Consider the following 15,105-nt stretch of genomic DNA (forward strand, 5'->3'; position numbering starts at 1 on the left):
GTGAAGTCCAATCCTCTGGTTCCTCAGGAGCGTTTTCCACGTCTGTGTCTGTAAGAAAACTGAACGTCTCTTCCTCTCTTTTCCTTTCAGTCAATGAGATCATCAGGAACGACCTGTCCAGCATCTCCGTCCACAGCCATGCGTAGCTCCGCCTCCACGCCAGCTCGACGGTAGCGGGAATCCTGAAGGGAAATCATTTTGACACGATGCTTCACGGCAGGAAGCAGCAAGAGGAAATGTAAATGTTGATTCCAGATGTTCAGGGTCCAACGCACACATGCCTCCAGGTTTATTAACCACGCCTTTTATGTAAAAACAATCCAGGGGAAGGATGTGTTGCTCCGCCCTTCAGCGAGGGCTCCGCCCCTCGGCGAGGACCAGTGCCTGCCAGATGTTTATATAATATTCAATCAGCTGACTTTAGCTCCAGATCCAGCTGTTTATAGAGAAAAGTGCCTTTTTGACTGGAAAACTAAACGAGTTTCTTTGAGACTAACGGAGTTCTGAGTTTACACGTCGAGTTTCAGACAATCGGTTTGGTTTTTAGTGAAAGTCAAACAACTTTTAGGTGTTTCACAACTCGGATTCTGCTATGAAAGTAAAGAAAACTGGAGCCAAACTCTAACATGGAACTTTAATCTGTAATTTCTGGTTTTAGCCTCCATTTCTAATCTGTTATTTATTTGTTCTTAATGGATTCTGCAGCGCAGAACAACTTTCTGACCGTGTTTACATTCAAAAGCCAAAGAAACATCAGAGAAACGGCCAATCAGGGCCGACCTGGAGCAAAACCAGAACCCGGTCTGAGGATCTACGGGAACGTTTTCCCACTTCTGAAAGGAAAGGTTACATTTATTTATTTACGAGAAGCAAAAGATGAAACCAGATTAAAGTAGCAACAACAACAAAAACAATAACACCTGTTTATGTTGAACTGATTATTAAAATGTTGGTTTTTTAACGCAAGACCAGAAGCCTGTCAATCACAGTGTAGCTCCGCCTCCAGGATTTGTTCACATTTGTTCTCAAAAATGATAAAAAACAAATCATGTGTCACAGATGAACAGAGGCCGGGGCGCGCCCCCTGCTGGCTACTTGATAGAATGCAGGTTCGGTTTATGACATCATTGCTAATAAACACAAACTCTGAATTAGAAGGAGCCTTGCAGACAGACCAATCAGATTAACTTTAACAGAATCACTGAAGGTGAAATACTTTATTTTTTATCAGTGACTAAACAAAGAACCGATCTCTGGAGCTTTCAGATGATTTCAGTGTAAATATTTTGTTTAACGTTAAAATTGTTTACATTTGATTACATTTATTTGAACAGATCAGTCAACTCTGGGAGCGTTTAATAAACAAGTAGGATTTCACCTGCAAACAGCTGATTCAGAACCTGAAAAACCACCTGCACCAAGTTTCAAATGTGAAAGAGCTCAGAGTTAGCTTCTGCCATCGAGATCCTGCAGCAGGGTTGTATGTCTGCTGCAGCAGCAGGGTTGTGTGTCTAAAGCAGCAGGGTTGTGTGTCTGCAGCAGCAGCAGCAGGGTTGTGTGTCTGCAGCAGCTGCAGGGTTGTGTGTCTGCAGCAGCAGCAGGGTTGTGTGTCTGCAGCAGCAGCAGCAGGGTTGTGTGTCTGCAGCAGCTGCAGGGTTGTGTGTCTGCAGCTGCAGCAGGGTTGTATGTCTGCAGCTGCAGCAGGGTTGTGTGTCTGCAGCAGCAGCAGGGTTGTGTGTCTGCAGCAGCTGCAGGGTTGTGTGTCTGCAGCAGCAGCAGGGTTGTGTGTCTGCAGCAGCTGCAGGGTTGTGTGTCTGCAGCAGCAGCAGCAGGGTTGTGTGTCTGCAGCAGCTGCAGGGTTGTGTGTCTAAAGCAGCAGCAGGGTTGTGTGTCTGCAGCAGCAGCAACAGCAGGGTTGTATGTCTGCAGCTGTAGCAGGGTTGTGTGTCTGCAGCAGCAGCAGCAGGGTTGTGTGTCTGCAGCAGCTGCAGGGTTGTGTGTCTGCAGCAGCAGCAGGGTTGTGTGTCTGCAGCTGCAGCAGCAGCAGGGTTGTGTGTCTGTAGCAGCAGCAGGGTTGTGTGTCTGCAGCTGCAGCAGCAGGGTTGTCTGTCTGCAGCTGCAGCAGCAGGGTTGTGTGTCTGCAGCAGCTGCAGCAGGGTTGTGTGTCTGCAGCAGCAGCAGGGTTGTGTGTCTGCAGCAGCAGCAGCAGGGTTGTGTGTCTGCAGCAGCAGCAGCAGGGTTGTGTGTCTGCAGCAGCTGCAGGGTTGTGTGTCTGCAGCTGCAGCAGGGTTGTATGTCTGCAGCTGCAGCAGGGTTGTGTGTCTGCAGCAGCAGCAGCAGGGTTGTGTGTCTGCAGCAGCTGCAGGGTTGTGTGTCTGCAGCAGCAGCAGGGTTGTGTGTCTGCAGCTGCAGGGTTGTGTGTCTGCAGCTGCAGCTGCAGGGTTGTGTGTCTGCAGCAGCTGCAGGGTTGTGTGTCTGCAGCAGCAGCAGGGTTGTGTGTCTGCAGCTGCAGCAGGGTTGTATGTCTGCAGCTGCAGCAGGGTTGTGTGTCTGCAGCAGCAGCAGGGTTGTGTGTCTGCAGCAGCTGCAGGGTTGTGTGTCTGCAGCAGCAGCAGGGTTGTGTGTCTGCAGCTGCAGGGTTGTGTGTCTGCAGCTGCAGCTGCAGGGTTGTGTGTCTGCAGCAGCAGCAGGGTTGTGTGTCTGCAGCAGCAGCAGGGTTGTGTGTCTGCAGCAGCAGCAGCAGGGTTGTGTGTCTGCAGCAGGTTTAAATGATCAGTCTGTTTTCTCTGATTTGCATCCATGAGTTCGGAACTCTCTCACTTTTAAGAATTCCAACAAAACAAAACAAACTTTGTTGCTTTAACGATGAAAATCTCCGAAACTCCGACCAGAAAACTTTCAGACTCATCTTTTTATTTTGTCCTAAAGAATCAAACGTTTAACTCGGAGGAGCCTCAGATTGTTTTCCAGGCTGCAGAGTTGGAGATTTTTTTATGATTGTGATGAAATAATCTAACCCCCCCCCCCCCCCCCACGCTGTAACTGCTTGTTTTTATATTGTTTGTATTTATTCTCCTGGCTTGTTTATGTTTATCAAACAGCTTCTGTTCTATTTCTGTATTTATGTCTGTTTTTTTCTTTTTGTCAATAAAATCCTCTTCATCTGTCTGATGCTTCTGGATCAGATAATCCACATCAGGAATGAAAGTGCCGAAGGTTCTGGTGGTTCTGATCCGTTTCCACCTCTTTGCTGTTATGGAAATCAGGAGTGTGTTGTTGTTTTTTCATCCGTCATGTTTTAGGTAAATCAGGTGTGATGGACCTGATCTGCTGGTCTGCAGCAGCAGCTGAACACGGTCGGTAAGGACACCTTGTTGTTGTTTGTATTTAACTAGTGATTAGATGTTTTTGTGATAAAAGAAAAGTGAAGTAGGGAAACAGCTGAAGTGTACTTGTTAATGTTTATTTAAAGAAGAATTTAATTTAATTACTTAAATTTATTAATTTGAGGACATTTAAAGCAGCTTTCCGGAGTTTTCCCCTTTCAGAAATCCGTAAAAGCGATGATCTCATCAGGTACTGTGACATAATGTAAACAATATGTCTTTTTTTATGGTTGTTGTTAACCACGCCCCCTGCCACGCCCCCTGCCCCGCAGAGCTCGGTGCAACAGGAAACCGACCAGAACTACCAACAGCGTTAGGCTACTGCTTACCTGCTTCAGGTTTAAAGAATTCCTCGGCTGATTCAGAGTTGATGACAAGTAGGTCTCTAAAATGTCGGTGTATGAGAACACAACATGCCGTGAGAATATTCGTAAACGATGTGTTTTAGCTGTTTGTCGCTACAGAAGCACGCTTATAAACAGAAACGTGATGCTAGGGATGGGTACCTTTGACATTTGAATCGATCCGGTACCAACTCCTGGTACCTACGAGTCGATACCGGTACTTAACGGTACCAATTTTAGATACTTTTGAGTGTTCATTATTTTAATTCTCTTTTATAATTAAATATATATTTTTCTCAATATATAACAATATTTGATAAATATCACGATAAATAACATACAACTGTTTGTATTTTAACATCGTCCTTGTAGTTTTATAAGCTGATAATTAATCTGAAGCAAACATCTTTACTGTGAACTAAATTTACTGTGTATCTTCATTCCTTTTGCCGTCCTTTTTCATTTGATTTTTCCTACTGGGAAGTTAGAATTTCCGAGGAGAAAGCAAACGCACCATTAGCTGATAACAACGGTGGCAATGGAAGCTAACATATCAAGCTAACATTATCTTTAACAGTTTATTTAGCTGCTGGAGCAGATTAAAACGATGATGCCTCACACTTAGATCGTTGTCGCTGGTTTCATCTTCACCCAATCACCCGTCGCATTTAGTAAAGTGAAGCCAAACTTTAGAGCGCGTTCATGTTCTTCTAGTCGGAAATTCTGAGTTCCGAGGAGAAAGCGAACGCACCATTAGTGGAACGGAAGCTAACATATCAAGCTAACGTTATCTTAAACATTTTATTTACCTACCGGAGCAGATTAAGATGAGGATGTCTCACTTAGATCGTTGTCGCTGGTTTCATCATCACCCAGTTACCCATCACATTTAGTGAAGTGGACCCAAGCGTTAGCGTGCGTTCTTTCTACCATGCTGCTCTGTTTACAACTGGCTCGCAGCGACCGACGACATAACGCTCTTGCGCATGCACAGCTGTCCAGGCAAGTTCTCGTTATGAAGGACGGGTACCGAAACGAGGCACCGTTTGAAACGACGTGAATCGGTGCTCGGTTGGTACTATGGAATTCGATCGGTACCTTAAAAAGTACCGAATTCGGTACCCATCCCTAATGACGACGCCATCTTAAACAGAGCAACAGAGTTGTTGTGTGATATGCTGATCGGCCACTAGGTGGTGCCATCGGATAAGAGAAATACTCCGGAGAGAAGCTTTAAGCTGATGTAAAGTAATTCTGGGTTGGGATTAAGAATGTTGTGATGGTGTTCCAGACGGAGATGCTGACCAACGTCTCCGGCTCAGCTGATGGAGATGAGGTCTGTAGGTCTGACCGCGGTTACATCACCTCTCTGGCTCTGGTCAACGCTTTCACCTTCACCGTCGGCCAACCCGTCACCGCCACGCTGCTCTGTATCACTTTCACCTCCAGGAAGTCCGTGGACATCCTGAACTGTAATTTAGCTCTTTTCCACAACTTCCTGTACCTGGTCTGCATCCTCCACTTCATCTTCTTGTTGTCTTGGCAGCACCGGGCGCAGCGGCTGCTGCAGCTCCTGCTGGTGTACGCCCAGATCGGAGGGCCGATGAGTTTGTGTTTCATCTGCTTGGAGAGGTATGTGGCTGTGATCCGGCCCACCTCTTACCCCCTGCTGAGGAGGTACAGGTGCAGGGAGGTCGGCGCCGTCACGGTCTGGGTGTCTTCTCTGTGTGCTGCCATGGTAACCATCCTCACCAACAACAGCCCCTCCACCGAGTGGCTGATGAGCGCCGTCCCCTTAGGCGTGATGCTACTGATGACCAAGCTGATGGTGTGGGGCAGCATCAGCATCGCCCGCGCCCTCAGGAGGTCTGGTCCAGGAAGGGACGAGCTCCACCCACTCAAGAGGAAGGCCTTCAGAACCGTCTGCGCCACCACCGCTCTCAACCTGCTCTGCTACATCCCCGTAGCGCTGCTGCTGGAGTTCAAGCTTCTAGCTCGGCAGACCTTCCAGTGCTGGCTCACGCCGGTCTGCTTCCTGGTTCTGTCTGCCGCCAGCGTGGTCCACCCCATGTTCTACCTGTCCACCCAGGGGGGGCTGCCCCCCTTCTGCAAGAGGCCAGCGGCTGAATAAAGTAATAAATGCATCAGGATGACAGATGAGATTTTAAACATGAGAATCTTTAGTCTTTAAGTCAAATCTGAATAAAGATGAAAAGTCAGCTCCGGTAAAACAACAACGTCTGCTTTTGGTTTTTCTTTTATTCGGAATAAGCTCCACCCACTTTGCTCTGAATGACATGAAAACGACACAAGCTTCGGTTTAAAGCGTCAGATTTAGAGAAGCCTGCGTGGGTCGATGCTGAGCAGCAGCTCGGCTCCCCGTCAGTCTCCACCAGGAGCGGAGGGGTTCTCCTCAGGGACACCAGGTGTTGCAGGGGTCACCTGAGGAGAAGAAGCTGTAGACGCTGACCAGAGGGAACATGGTGACGGCTCCCAGCAGGGAGCCCAGCTGCACCACTGCTCCACACCACACGAGGGCGCTGTGGCCTTCATCTCTCAGGATCACCCCGATGATCACCTTCACGTAGGAGAGCGAGAGGATGAAGAAGATCCAGGCCAGCACCTAAAGGGTGGAGGAGACCCAAACCCATCTCACTCGGTTCTGCTAGAACTCACATTTAGCCTGAACGAACTCACGATGACGGCAGAACCAGACGCCTCCTGGACCAGCAGAGGACACGGACTCAGCACCGCCATGGCCATGATGAACGCTCCCGCTGCGCTGCCCCCCACCGTCACAGCTCCCAGGAACACCAGAGACCTGCAGGGTCAAAGGTCACGCGTCAAAGCAGGAGAAACAAAAATGGCAGCTTCCCGAACAGCCTCAGCGCAGAGAAAGTGAGTTCATGTTTACGATGAAGGTTCTGACAGCTGAAGCTACAGAACGGGTCGAGACCCGCTTCTGTTTCCCTTAGAACTTTAAATCAGGACGTCTCTGCTCCAGAACCTGAAATGGGCCGAAATGTAGAATGACAGTTGGAGAATGTGCACTGGGTTCTGGTTGGTTCTGTACTGGTGTGGGTTCTGTACTGGTTTAGGTTCTGTACTGGTGTGGGTTCTGGTTGGTTCTGTACTGGTGTGGGTTCTGGTGTGGGTTCTGTACTGTTTTGGGTTCTGGTTGGTTCTGCACTGGTGTGGGTTCTGGTTGGTTTTGTACTGGTGTGGGTTCTGGTTGGTTCTGTACTGTTTTGGGTTCTGGTTGGTTCTGCACTGGTGTGGGTTCTGGTTGGTTCTGTACTGGTGTGGGTTCTGGTGTGGGTTCTGTACTGATTTAGGTTCTGGTTGGTTCTGTACTGGTGTGGGTTCTGGTTGGTTTTGTACTGGTGTGGGTTCTGGTGTGTTCTGTACTGGTTCTGGACCTGATGGGGAGGAACATGGCGACGCAGCAGGCCAGTGGGTTGGACACGGCGGCCAGAACCGCTGAGAGGTGGTAGGCCTTGTTTCCGTACGGCAGGCAGGAGTAGGACTGGACCGAGGGCAGAACCGTGTTGCTCAGGGCGTTGACCCAGCCCAGAACCACAAAGATGTAGAACACCTGCTTCCAGCTGTAGGCGCCGGTACCAAAGCTGCTTTTGCGTTTGTGGTTCTGGCTCCTGTACGGATCCATCATGGACCTCTGCTCGGCTCTGCGTCTGCGGTCCAGATCATTCTCCTTGACGCCGTTGGTGTAGCGGGCTTCGGGGTTCTGCCGGGCCGAGGACGGGCGGCGCTTCAGCAGCAGGAAGGCCAGCAGGCTCACGAGCATCATGGCGCTGAGGAAGAAGAAGAAGACATCAGGAGAGAAGCTGGCAGGCTGGTACTGAGCCTGCAGCTCCAAGGCTGCAGAACCATTGGAGGTGTTGAAGGTCTGGTTCTGGAGCTGCGGTCCACTGATGCAGTGCACCACCCCGACCCCCTGGACCAGCGCCACCAGCGCCGGCAGCAGGCCGCTCAGGCCCTCCCCAATGAAGTAGGTGGTGAGATACTGAGGTGGGAGCCGCATCATGAAGGGCAGGAAGGTGACGGAGGAGGTGCAGTCCACCACGGCCAGGAAGAAGGTCAGAACCAGCAGAGCCACGCTGTGAGGAACACCTCTCACCAGAACCGTCTCCTTCCAGAAGAAACCCAGCAGGAAACTGGCTCCGGTGCCCAGGACCATGATCAGATAGATCACCACTGTCTCGTTCAGGACACCGGGCCGGAACCGATGCATCATCGTGACGAAGACCGGTCCGACGTTGGCCGCCTGGATCAGCACAGACAGGTAGGACGGCAGGAACCACCCCTCTGGTACCTGAGGTACCAGGAGAGGCAGCTCCACCCACAGCCCATTGATGGAGACCCAGGAGCCGGTACCAAAGAGACACGCCAACAGGTGGGTGAGCAGGGACATGGTCCGGGTCTACAACAGAACACAGATATGAGCAGGTTCTAGCAGAACTTTGACCCGGTCAGGGCCTGCTGGGAGGCCCCAAGAAGAATGTTCTGATTAGTTCCTCTATCAGTATCAGCTCTCAGAACCAGAACCGGAGCTACTCCAGCTTTGTTCTTTGAGTTCTCCTCTGAAATAAAGTATGATGTTCACAACTATGGATGGACCTTGGACCAAAAGGTCCCGTCTTTAATCTAAAAACAACAGCAGCAGCAGATTAAGCAGCAGCAGCAGATTAAGCAGCAGCAGATGAAGCAGCAGCAGATGAAGCAGCAGCAGCAGATTAAGCAGCAGTGGTAGATGAAGCAGCAGCAGATGAAGCAGCAGCAGCAGATTAAGCAGCAGCAGCAGATGAAGCAGCAGCAGATGAAGCAGCAGCAGCAGATTAAGCAGCAGCAGATGAAGCAGCAGCAGATGAAGCAGCAGCAGCAGATTAAGCAGCAGCAGCAGATGAAGCAGCAGCAGATGAAGCAGCAGCAGCAGATTAAGCAGCAGTGGTAGATTAAGCAGCAGCAGCAGATGAAGCAGCAGCAGCAGATTAAGCAGCAGTGGTAGATGAAGCAGCAGCAGATTAAGCAGCAGCAGCAGATGAAGCAGCAGCAGATGAAGCAGCAGCAGCAGATGAAGCAGCAGCAGCAGATTAAGCAGCAGCAGCAGATGAAGCAGCAGCAGATTAAGCAGCAGCAGCAGATGAAGCAGCAGCAGCAGATTAAGCAGCAGCAGCAGATGAAGCAGCAGCAGATTAAGCAGCAGCAGCAGATTAAGCAGCAGTGGTAGATTAAGCAGCAGCAGCAGATTAAGCAGCAGCAGCAGATTAAGCAGCAGTGGTAGATTAAGCAGCAGCAGCAGATGAAGCAGCAGCAGCAGATTAACCCCGGCTTTCCACCGGAGCCGTCAGCAGCGCGAGTCGGCCGCGTCTCAGGAGCAGCATGTCGCGGCCTTTACACGCCGGTTCTATTTTCTACGCGCGACGCCTCTGAAACGTGTCAAGTTCGACATTTTTGGGGAAGGAAAGACAGGAAATCGGACGCGGAAATGGAGAGAAGCTCCCGAGATTTTCAGAATAAAGAACGTGCTGCCTTCCGGTTGCTTTACTTTAAAAAAGGTTACTAACTGTGCGTCCCCGTGAGAAGTTATCACCTAGCTAGCGGTCTCCTTTGTTTTTCAGGTCCGTATTGGCGATTATAAAACGGACAGAACATAAAAACACAAATATTTTGGAGTCATGTTGTAGTTTTCTCCTGCTTGTTGTTGTGTTTACTGACGAAGTCACTCGTGTGACTTCGTGCTCGGTCGGTGACAGCTGCTCCCCTGCTGCTTCGCGTCTCGTGGGAAGGGCCAAGCAGCAGCTTACGCGAGCAAGACGTGCTGCTGACGGCTCCCGTGGAAACCCGGGGTAAGCAGCAGCAGCAGATGAAGCAGCAGCAGCAGATGAAGCAGCAGCAGCAGATTAAGCAGCAGCAGCAGATGAAGCAGCAGCAGCAGATGAAGCAGCAGCAGCAGATGAAGCAGCAGCAGCAGATGAAGCAGCAGCAGCAGATGAAGCAGCAGCAGCAGATGAAGCAGCAGCAGCAGATGAAGCAGCAGCAGCAGATTAAGCAGCAGCAGCAGATGAAGCAGCAGCAGCAGATGAAGCAGCAGCAGCAGATGAAGCAGCAGCAGCAGATGAAGCAGCAGCAGCAGATGAAGCAGCAGCAGATGAAGCAGCAGCAGATTAAGCAGCAGCAGCAGATGAAGCAGCAGCAGATTAAGCAGCAGCAGCAGATGAAGCAGCAGCAGATTAAGCAGCAGCAGCAGATGAAGCAGCAGCAGATTAAGCAGCAGCAGCAGATGAAGCAGCAGCAGATTAAGCAGCAGCAGCAGATGAAGCAGCAGCAGATGAAGCAGCAGCAGCAGATGAAGCAGCAGCAGATGAAGCAGCAGCAGATTAAGCAACAGATCCAATCCAATTTTATTTATAAAGCGCATTCACAAGGCATTACAACCAAACAAGGCGCTGTACACTAAAAATGTTAATTAAACCGGCGTTATACAAACATGTCGAACACAGATAAAAGATACAAAGGAAATACAACAAAATTCCCAAAACTAACAGCTAAAAATCAATAAGACACAGGGAGAATAAAAAATTAGAAAAACATTTAAAAAAGAACCTCAATAATACGGAAGTCGATAATTGTGGAGTCCATTTTTAAACAGTGCAGATGTAAGTGATGGTCATAATCATGTTATATAAGCTAGGTTGAAGTAGTGAGTTTTCAGGCGTGATTTAAAAATGCTAGCTGTTGGTGCTAGCCTCACTAGCAGTGGTAATGCGTTCCACAGCTTGGGTGCACAGACAGAGAAAGCCCTTTCTCCACGGCTTTTTAAACGTGCATTCGGAACAGCTAGGAGGAGCTTATCTTCAGACCTGAGAGCACGCGGCGGGTTGTAGTAATGGACAAGTTCACACAGATATGGAGGAGCTTGATGGTTCAAGGATTTGTAAGTGAGAAGCATAATTTTGAAGTTTATCCTGAACTGCACGGGCAACCAGTGGAGATGAAGCAGCAGCAGCAGATGAAGCAGCAGTAGATGAAGCAACAGATTAAGCAGCAACAGCAGATTAAGCAACAGTAGATGAAGCAACAGATTAAGCAGCAGCAGATTAAGCAGCAGCAGCAGATTAAGCAGCAGCAGCAGATGAAGCAGCAGCAGCAGATGAAGCAGCATCAGATGAAGCAACAGATTAAGCAGCAGCAGCAGATGAAGCGGCAGTAGATGAAGCAACAGATTAAGCAGCAGCAGATTAAGCAACAGATTAAGCAGCAGTAGATGAAGCAACAGCAGATGAAGCAGCAGCAGCAGATTAAGCAGCAGTAGATGAAGCAACAGATTAAGCAGCAGCAGCAGATTAAGCAGCAGTAGATGAAGCAACAGATTACGCAGCAGTAGATGAAACAACAGATTAAGCAGCAGCATCAGATGAAGCAACAGATTAAGCAGCAGTAGATGAAGCAACAGATTAAGCAGCAGCAGCAGATGAAGCAGCAGCAGCAGATGAAGCAGCAGCAGCAGATGAAGCAGCAGCAGCAGATGAAGCAGCAGCAGCAGATGAAGCAGCAGCAGATGAAGCAGCAGCAGATTAAGCAGCAGCAGCAGATTAAGCAGCAGCAGATTAAGCAGCAGCAGCAGCAGATTAAGCAGCAGCAGCAGATGCAGCAGCAGCAGCAGATGAAGCAGCAGCAGATTAAGCAGCAGCAGCAGCAGCAGATGCAGCAACAGATCCAATCCAATTTTATTTATAAAGCGCATTCACAAGGCATTACAACCAAACAAGGCGCTGTACACTAAAAATGTTAATTAAACCGGCGTTATACAAACATGTCGAACACAGATAAAAGATACAAAGGAAATACAACAAAATTCCCAAAACTAACAGCTAAAAATCAATAAGACACAGGGTGAATAAAAAATTAGAAAAACATTTAAAAAAGAACCTCAATAGTACGGAAGTCGATAATTGTGGAGTCCATTTTTAAACAATGCAGATGTAAGTGATGGTCATAATTATGTTATATAAGCTAGGTTGAAGTAGTGAGTTTTCAGGCGTGATTTAAAAATGCTAGCTGTTGGTGCTAGCCTCACTAGCAGTGGTAATGCGTTCCACAGCTTGGGTGCACAGACAGAGAAAGCCCTCTCTCCACGGCTTTTTAAACGTGCATTGGGAACAGCTAGGAGGAGCTTATCTTCAGACCTGAGAGCACGCGGCGGGTTGTAGTAATGGACAAGTTCACACAGATATGGAGGAGCTTGATGGTTCAAGGATTTGTAAGTGAGAAGCATAATTTTGAAGTTTATCCTGAACTGCACGGGCAACCAGTGGAGATGAAGCAGCAGCAGCAGATTAAGCAGCAGTAGATGAAGCAACAGATTAAGCAGCAGTAGATGAAGCAGCAGCAGATGAAGCAGCAGTAGATGAAGCAACAGATTAAGCAGCAGCAGCAGATGAAGAGCAGCAGCAGATGAAGCAACAGATTAAGCAGCAGTAGATGAAGCAACAGATTAAGCAGCAACAGCAGATTAAGCAACAGTAGATGAAGCAACAGATTAAGCAGCAGCAGATTAAGCAGCAGCAGCAGATGAAGCAGCAGTAGATGAAGCAACAGATTAAGCAGCAGCAGATTAAGCATCAGCAGATTAAGCAGCAGCAGCAGATTAAGCAGCAGCAGCAGATGAAGCAGCATCAGATGAAGCAACAGATTAAGCAGCAGCAGCAGATGAAGCGGCAGTAGATGAAGCAACAGATTAAGCAGCAGTAGATGAAGCAACAGATTAAGCAGCAGTAGATGAAGCAACAGCAGATGAAGCAGCAGCAGCAGATTAAGCAGCAGTAGATGAAGCAACAGATTAAGCAGCAGCAGCAGATTAAGCAGCAGTAGATGAAGCAACAGATTACGCAGCAGTAGATGAAGCAACAGATTAAGCAGCAACAGCAGATTAAGCAGCAGTAGATGAAGCAACAGATTACGCAGCAGTAGATGAAACAACAGATTAAGCAGCAGCATCAGATGAAGCAACATATTAAGCAGCAGTAGATGAAGCAACAGATTAAGCAGCAGCAGCAGATGAAGAGCAGCAGCAGATGAAACAACAGATTAAGCAGCAGCAGATTAAGCAACAGCAGATGACGCAGCAGCAGCAGATTAAGCAGCAGTAGATGAAGCAACAGATTAAGCAGCAGTAGATGAAGCAACAGATTAAGCAGCAGTAGATGAAGCAACAGCAGATGAAGCAGCAGTAGATGAAGCAACAGATTAAGCAGCAGTAGTTGAAGCAACAGATTAAGCAGCAGCAGCAGATCAAGCAGCAGTAGATGAAGCAACAGATTAAGCAGCAGTAGTTGAAGCAACAGATTAAGCAGCAGCAGCAGATCAAGCAGCAGTAGATGAAGCAACAGATTAAGCAGCAACAGCAGATTACGCAGCAGTAGATGAAGCAACAGATTAAGCAGCAGTAGTTGAAGCAACAGATTAAGCAGCAGCAGCAGATCAAGCAGCAGTAGATGAAGCAACAGATTAACCAGCAGTAGTTGAAGCAACAGATTAAGCAGCAGCAGCAGATCAAGCAGCAGTAGATGAAGCAACAGATTAAGCAGCAACAGCAGATTACGAAGCAGTAGATGAAGCAACAGATTAAGCAGCAGCAGATGAAGTAACAGATTAAGCAACAGCAGCAGATGAAGCAACAGATTAAGCAGCAGTAGATGAAGCAACAGCAGATGAAGCAGCAGATTAAGCAGCAGTAGATGAAGCAACAGATTAAGCAGCAGTAGATGAAGCAACAGCAGATGAAGCAGCAGCAGCAGATTAAGCAGCAGTAGATGAAGCAACAGATTAAGCAGCAGTAGATGAAGCAACAGATTAAGCAGCAACAGCAGATCAAGCAGCAGTAGATGAAGCAACAGATTAAGCAGCAACAGCAGATTAAGCAGCAGTAGATGAAGCAACAGATTAAGCAGCAGTAGATGAAGCAACAGATTAAGCAGCAGTAGATGAAGCAACAGATTAAGCAGCAGCAGCAGATCAAGCAGCAGTAGATGAAGCAACAGATTAAGCAGCAACAGCAGATTAAGCAGCAGAAGATGAAGCAACAGATTAAGCAGCAGCAGATGAAGCAACAGCAGATTAAGCAGCAGTAGATGAAGCAACAGATTAAGCAGCAGCAGATGAAGCAACAGCAGATTAAGCAGCAGTAGATGAAGCAACAGATTAAGCAACAGCAGATTAAGCAACAGATTAAGCAGCAACAGCAGATTAAGCAGCAGCAGATTAAGCAACAGATTAAGCAGCAACAGCAGATTAAGCAGCAGCAGCAGATGAATGAGTGACCAGACAAAGCCTCGCCTTGCCAGCATAACTGAATTATTACCACATCCTGTTAATCTTTCTCAACTGTTTAATGTGGTGCAGCTGAAAAATTCTCTGAATGTTGCTCGAGTGAGTCCCGGTTCTGATCCTGGTCTGGGATTCAGACACCAGAATCACCTGCAGGAGTTCTGCTTCATCAGACAGAACAACATTCAGCAGCTGCTTGTCAAGTTGAAGATCAGCTGATATCAAAACAACATCAAAGGTAAAAACTCACCTGCTACTTGGAGAGTTTGGAGTTTGCAGACAGAAAGAATCCAAAGTCCTGCAGGAGCGGTGATTAGGGATTAAACCCTGCGGGGGGCGGTCCAGCAGCCAACCATCATCAGCGCCGGGTCTTCTAGGGTCATCGGTGACGCGCTGTCAGAACCGACCTCCACTGCCATGTTCTGCTTCCTGCTGCAGCGAGATGCTTTCAGGAATCTGCAGAATCCACTAATTCTTCTTACGGGATCACGGGAGCAGACTCGGACTCACACAACAAGAAGTCTTTGTGCTCCAGGATTTTACGTCACAACAACATCTAAACATCTGAACGCTTTCATCTGTTTTAGAGTGGAACCATCTTCAGCCAGACTCAAAGAGCTCACTTTATTTCAGATCAGACGTGTCACATGACTCCAACAGGAAAACGTCATGGATATGAACAGAACTCATCTGTAAACATCTGGACAGGCTTAGGTCACAGAGAGCAGCAGCTAAAGGGTTAAAGGCAGCTAACATCTGCAGCAGCTGGAGCCGATCGAGACTCGGGTGAGTTTACACCGAGTCCCACAACACCAAGAAGTAAATCAGGACCTCAGGAAAACCTGGTTCCCCTCCAGCCCGGTCCGGATTGATCTGGTTCTGAATGTGCTGCAGGAGCGGGTTTAATATTAGCGGACACAGAGGGTCTGGTTCAGGAGAGACCGGATCAGGTCTGAACCCTCAGCGACGCTTCGGAGCTTCAGCCCAAAGAAAAAGCTACAGAAGCAGGAGGAGGAGCTCGGAGCAGA

The 15,105-nt window shown here is 48.4% G+C and overlaps 3 protein-coding genes across 3 annotated transcripts in view; 2 read left to right on the top strand and 1 right to left on the bottom strand.

Annotated features, from left to right (window-relative positions):
- The window catches only part of nfatc1 (nuclear factor of activated T cells 1), a 30,814-nt gene extending 30,445 nt beyond the window's left edge, over nt 1-369 (top strand). Inside the window, exon 10 of the mRNA XM_054745489.2 lies at nt 91-369. Coding sequence (XP_054601464.1) covers nt 91-146 — 56 coding nt within the window. The 3' untranslated portion in view covers nt 147-369. The remainder of the gene's footprint in view (nt 1-90) is intronic.
- Nucleotides 370-3,672: 3,303 nt separating this feature from the next.
- On the top strand, nt 3,673-5,959 carry LOC107394907 (uncharacterized). The gene is made up of 2 exons (XM_015974093.3): nt 3,673-3,763; nt 5,022-5,959. The coding sequence occupies exon 2, from the start codon at nt 5,028-5,030 to the stop codon at nt 5,859-5,861; it is 834 nt and encodes a 277-aa protein (XP_015829579.3). The 5' UTR covers nt 3,673-3,763; nt 5,022-5,027; the 3' UTR covers nt 5,862-5,959.
- Nucleotides 5,960-5,996: 37 nt separating this feature from the next.
- On the bottom strand, nt 5,997-14,456 carry slc52a3-2a (solute carrier family 52 member 3-2a). Its single transcript, XM_015974092.3, has 4 exons — nt 14,328-14,456; nt 7,150-8,171; nt 6,428-6,551; nt 5,997-6,353 (listed from the first exon to the last, which is right to left on the bottom strand). The coding sequence occupies exons 2-4, from the start codon at nt 8,160-8,162 to the stop codon at nt 6,144-6,146; spliced, it is 1,347 nt and encodes a 448-aa protein (XP_015829578.1). The 5' UTR covers nt 8,163-8,171; nt 14,328-14,456; the 3' UTR covers nt 5,997-6,143.
- Nucleotides 14,457-15,105: the final 649 nt, after the last annotated feature.

This window comes from Nothobranchius furzeri, chromosome 19 (assembly GCF_043380555.1).
Source record: "Nothobranchius furzeri strain GRZ-AD chromosome 19, NfurGRZ-RIMD1, whole genome shotgun sequence".
NCBI lineage: Eukaryota > Metazoa > Chordata > Actinopteri > Cyprinodontiformes > Nothobranchiidae > Nothobranchius > Nothobranchius furzeri.

What these genes read in the sequence shown, in the direction of transcription:
- LOC107394907 (XM_015974093.3), top strand. Translation starts at nt 5,028, where the DNA reads ATGCTGACCAACGTCTCCGGCTCAGCTGATGGAGATGAGGTCTGTAGG.
- slc52a3-2a (XM_015974092.3), bottom strand. Translation starts at nt 8,162, where the DNA reads ATGTCCCTGCTCACCCACCTGTTGGCGTGTCTCTTTGGTACCGGCTCC. An exon ending in GCCATGTTCCTCCCCATCAG is followed by an intron (nt 6,552 to 7,149) that starts GTCCAGAACCAG and finishes TTGACCCTGCAG; the next exon opens with GTCTCTGGTGTTCCTGGGAG. An exon ending in CGTCTGGTTCTGCCGTCATC is followed by an intron (nt 6,354 to 6,427) that starts GTGAGTTCGTTC and finishes TCCACCCTTTAG; the next exon opens with GTGCTGGCCTGGATCTTCTT.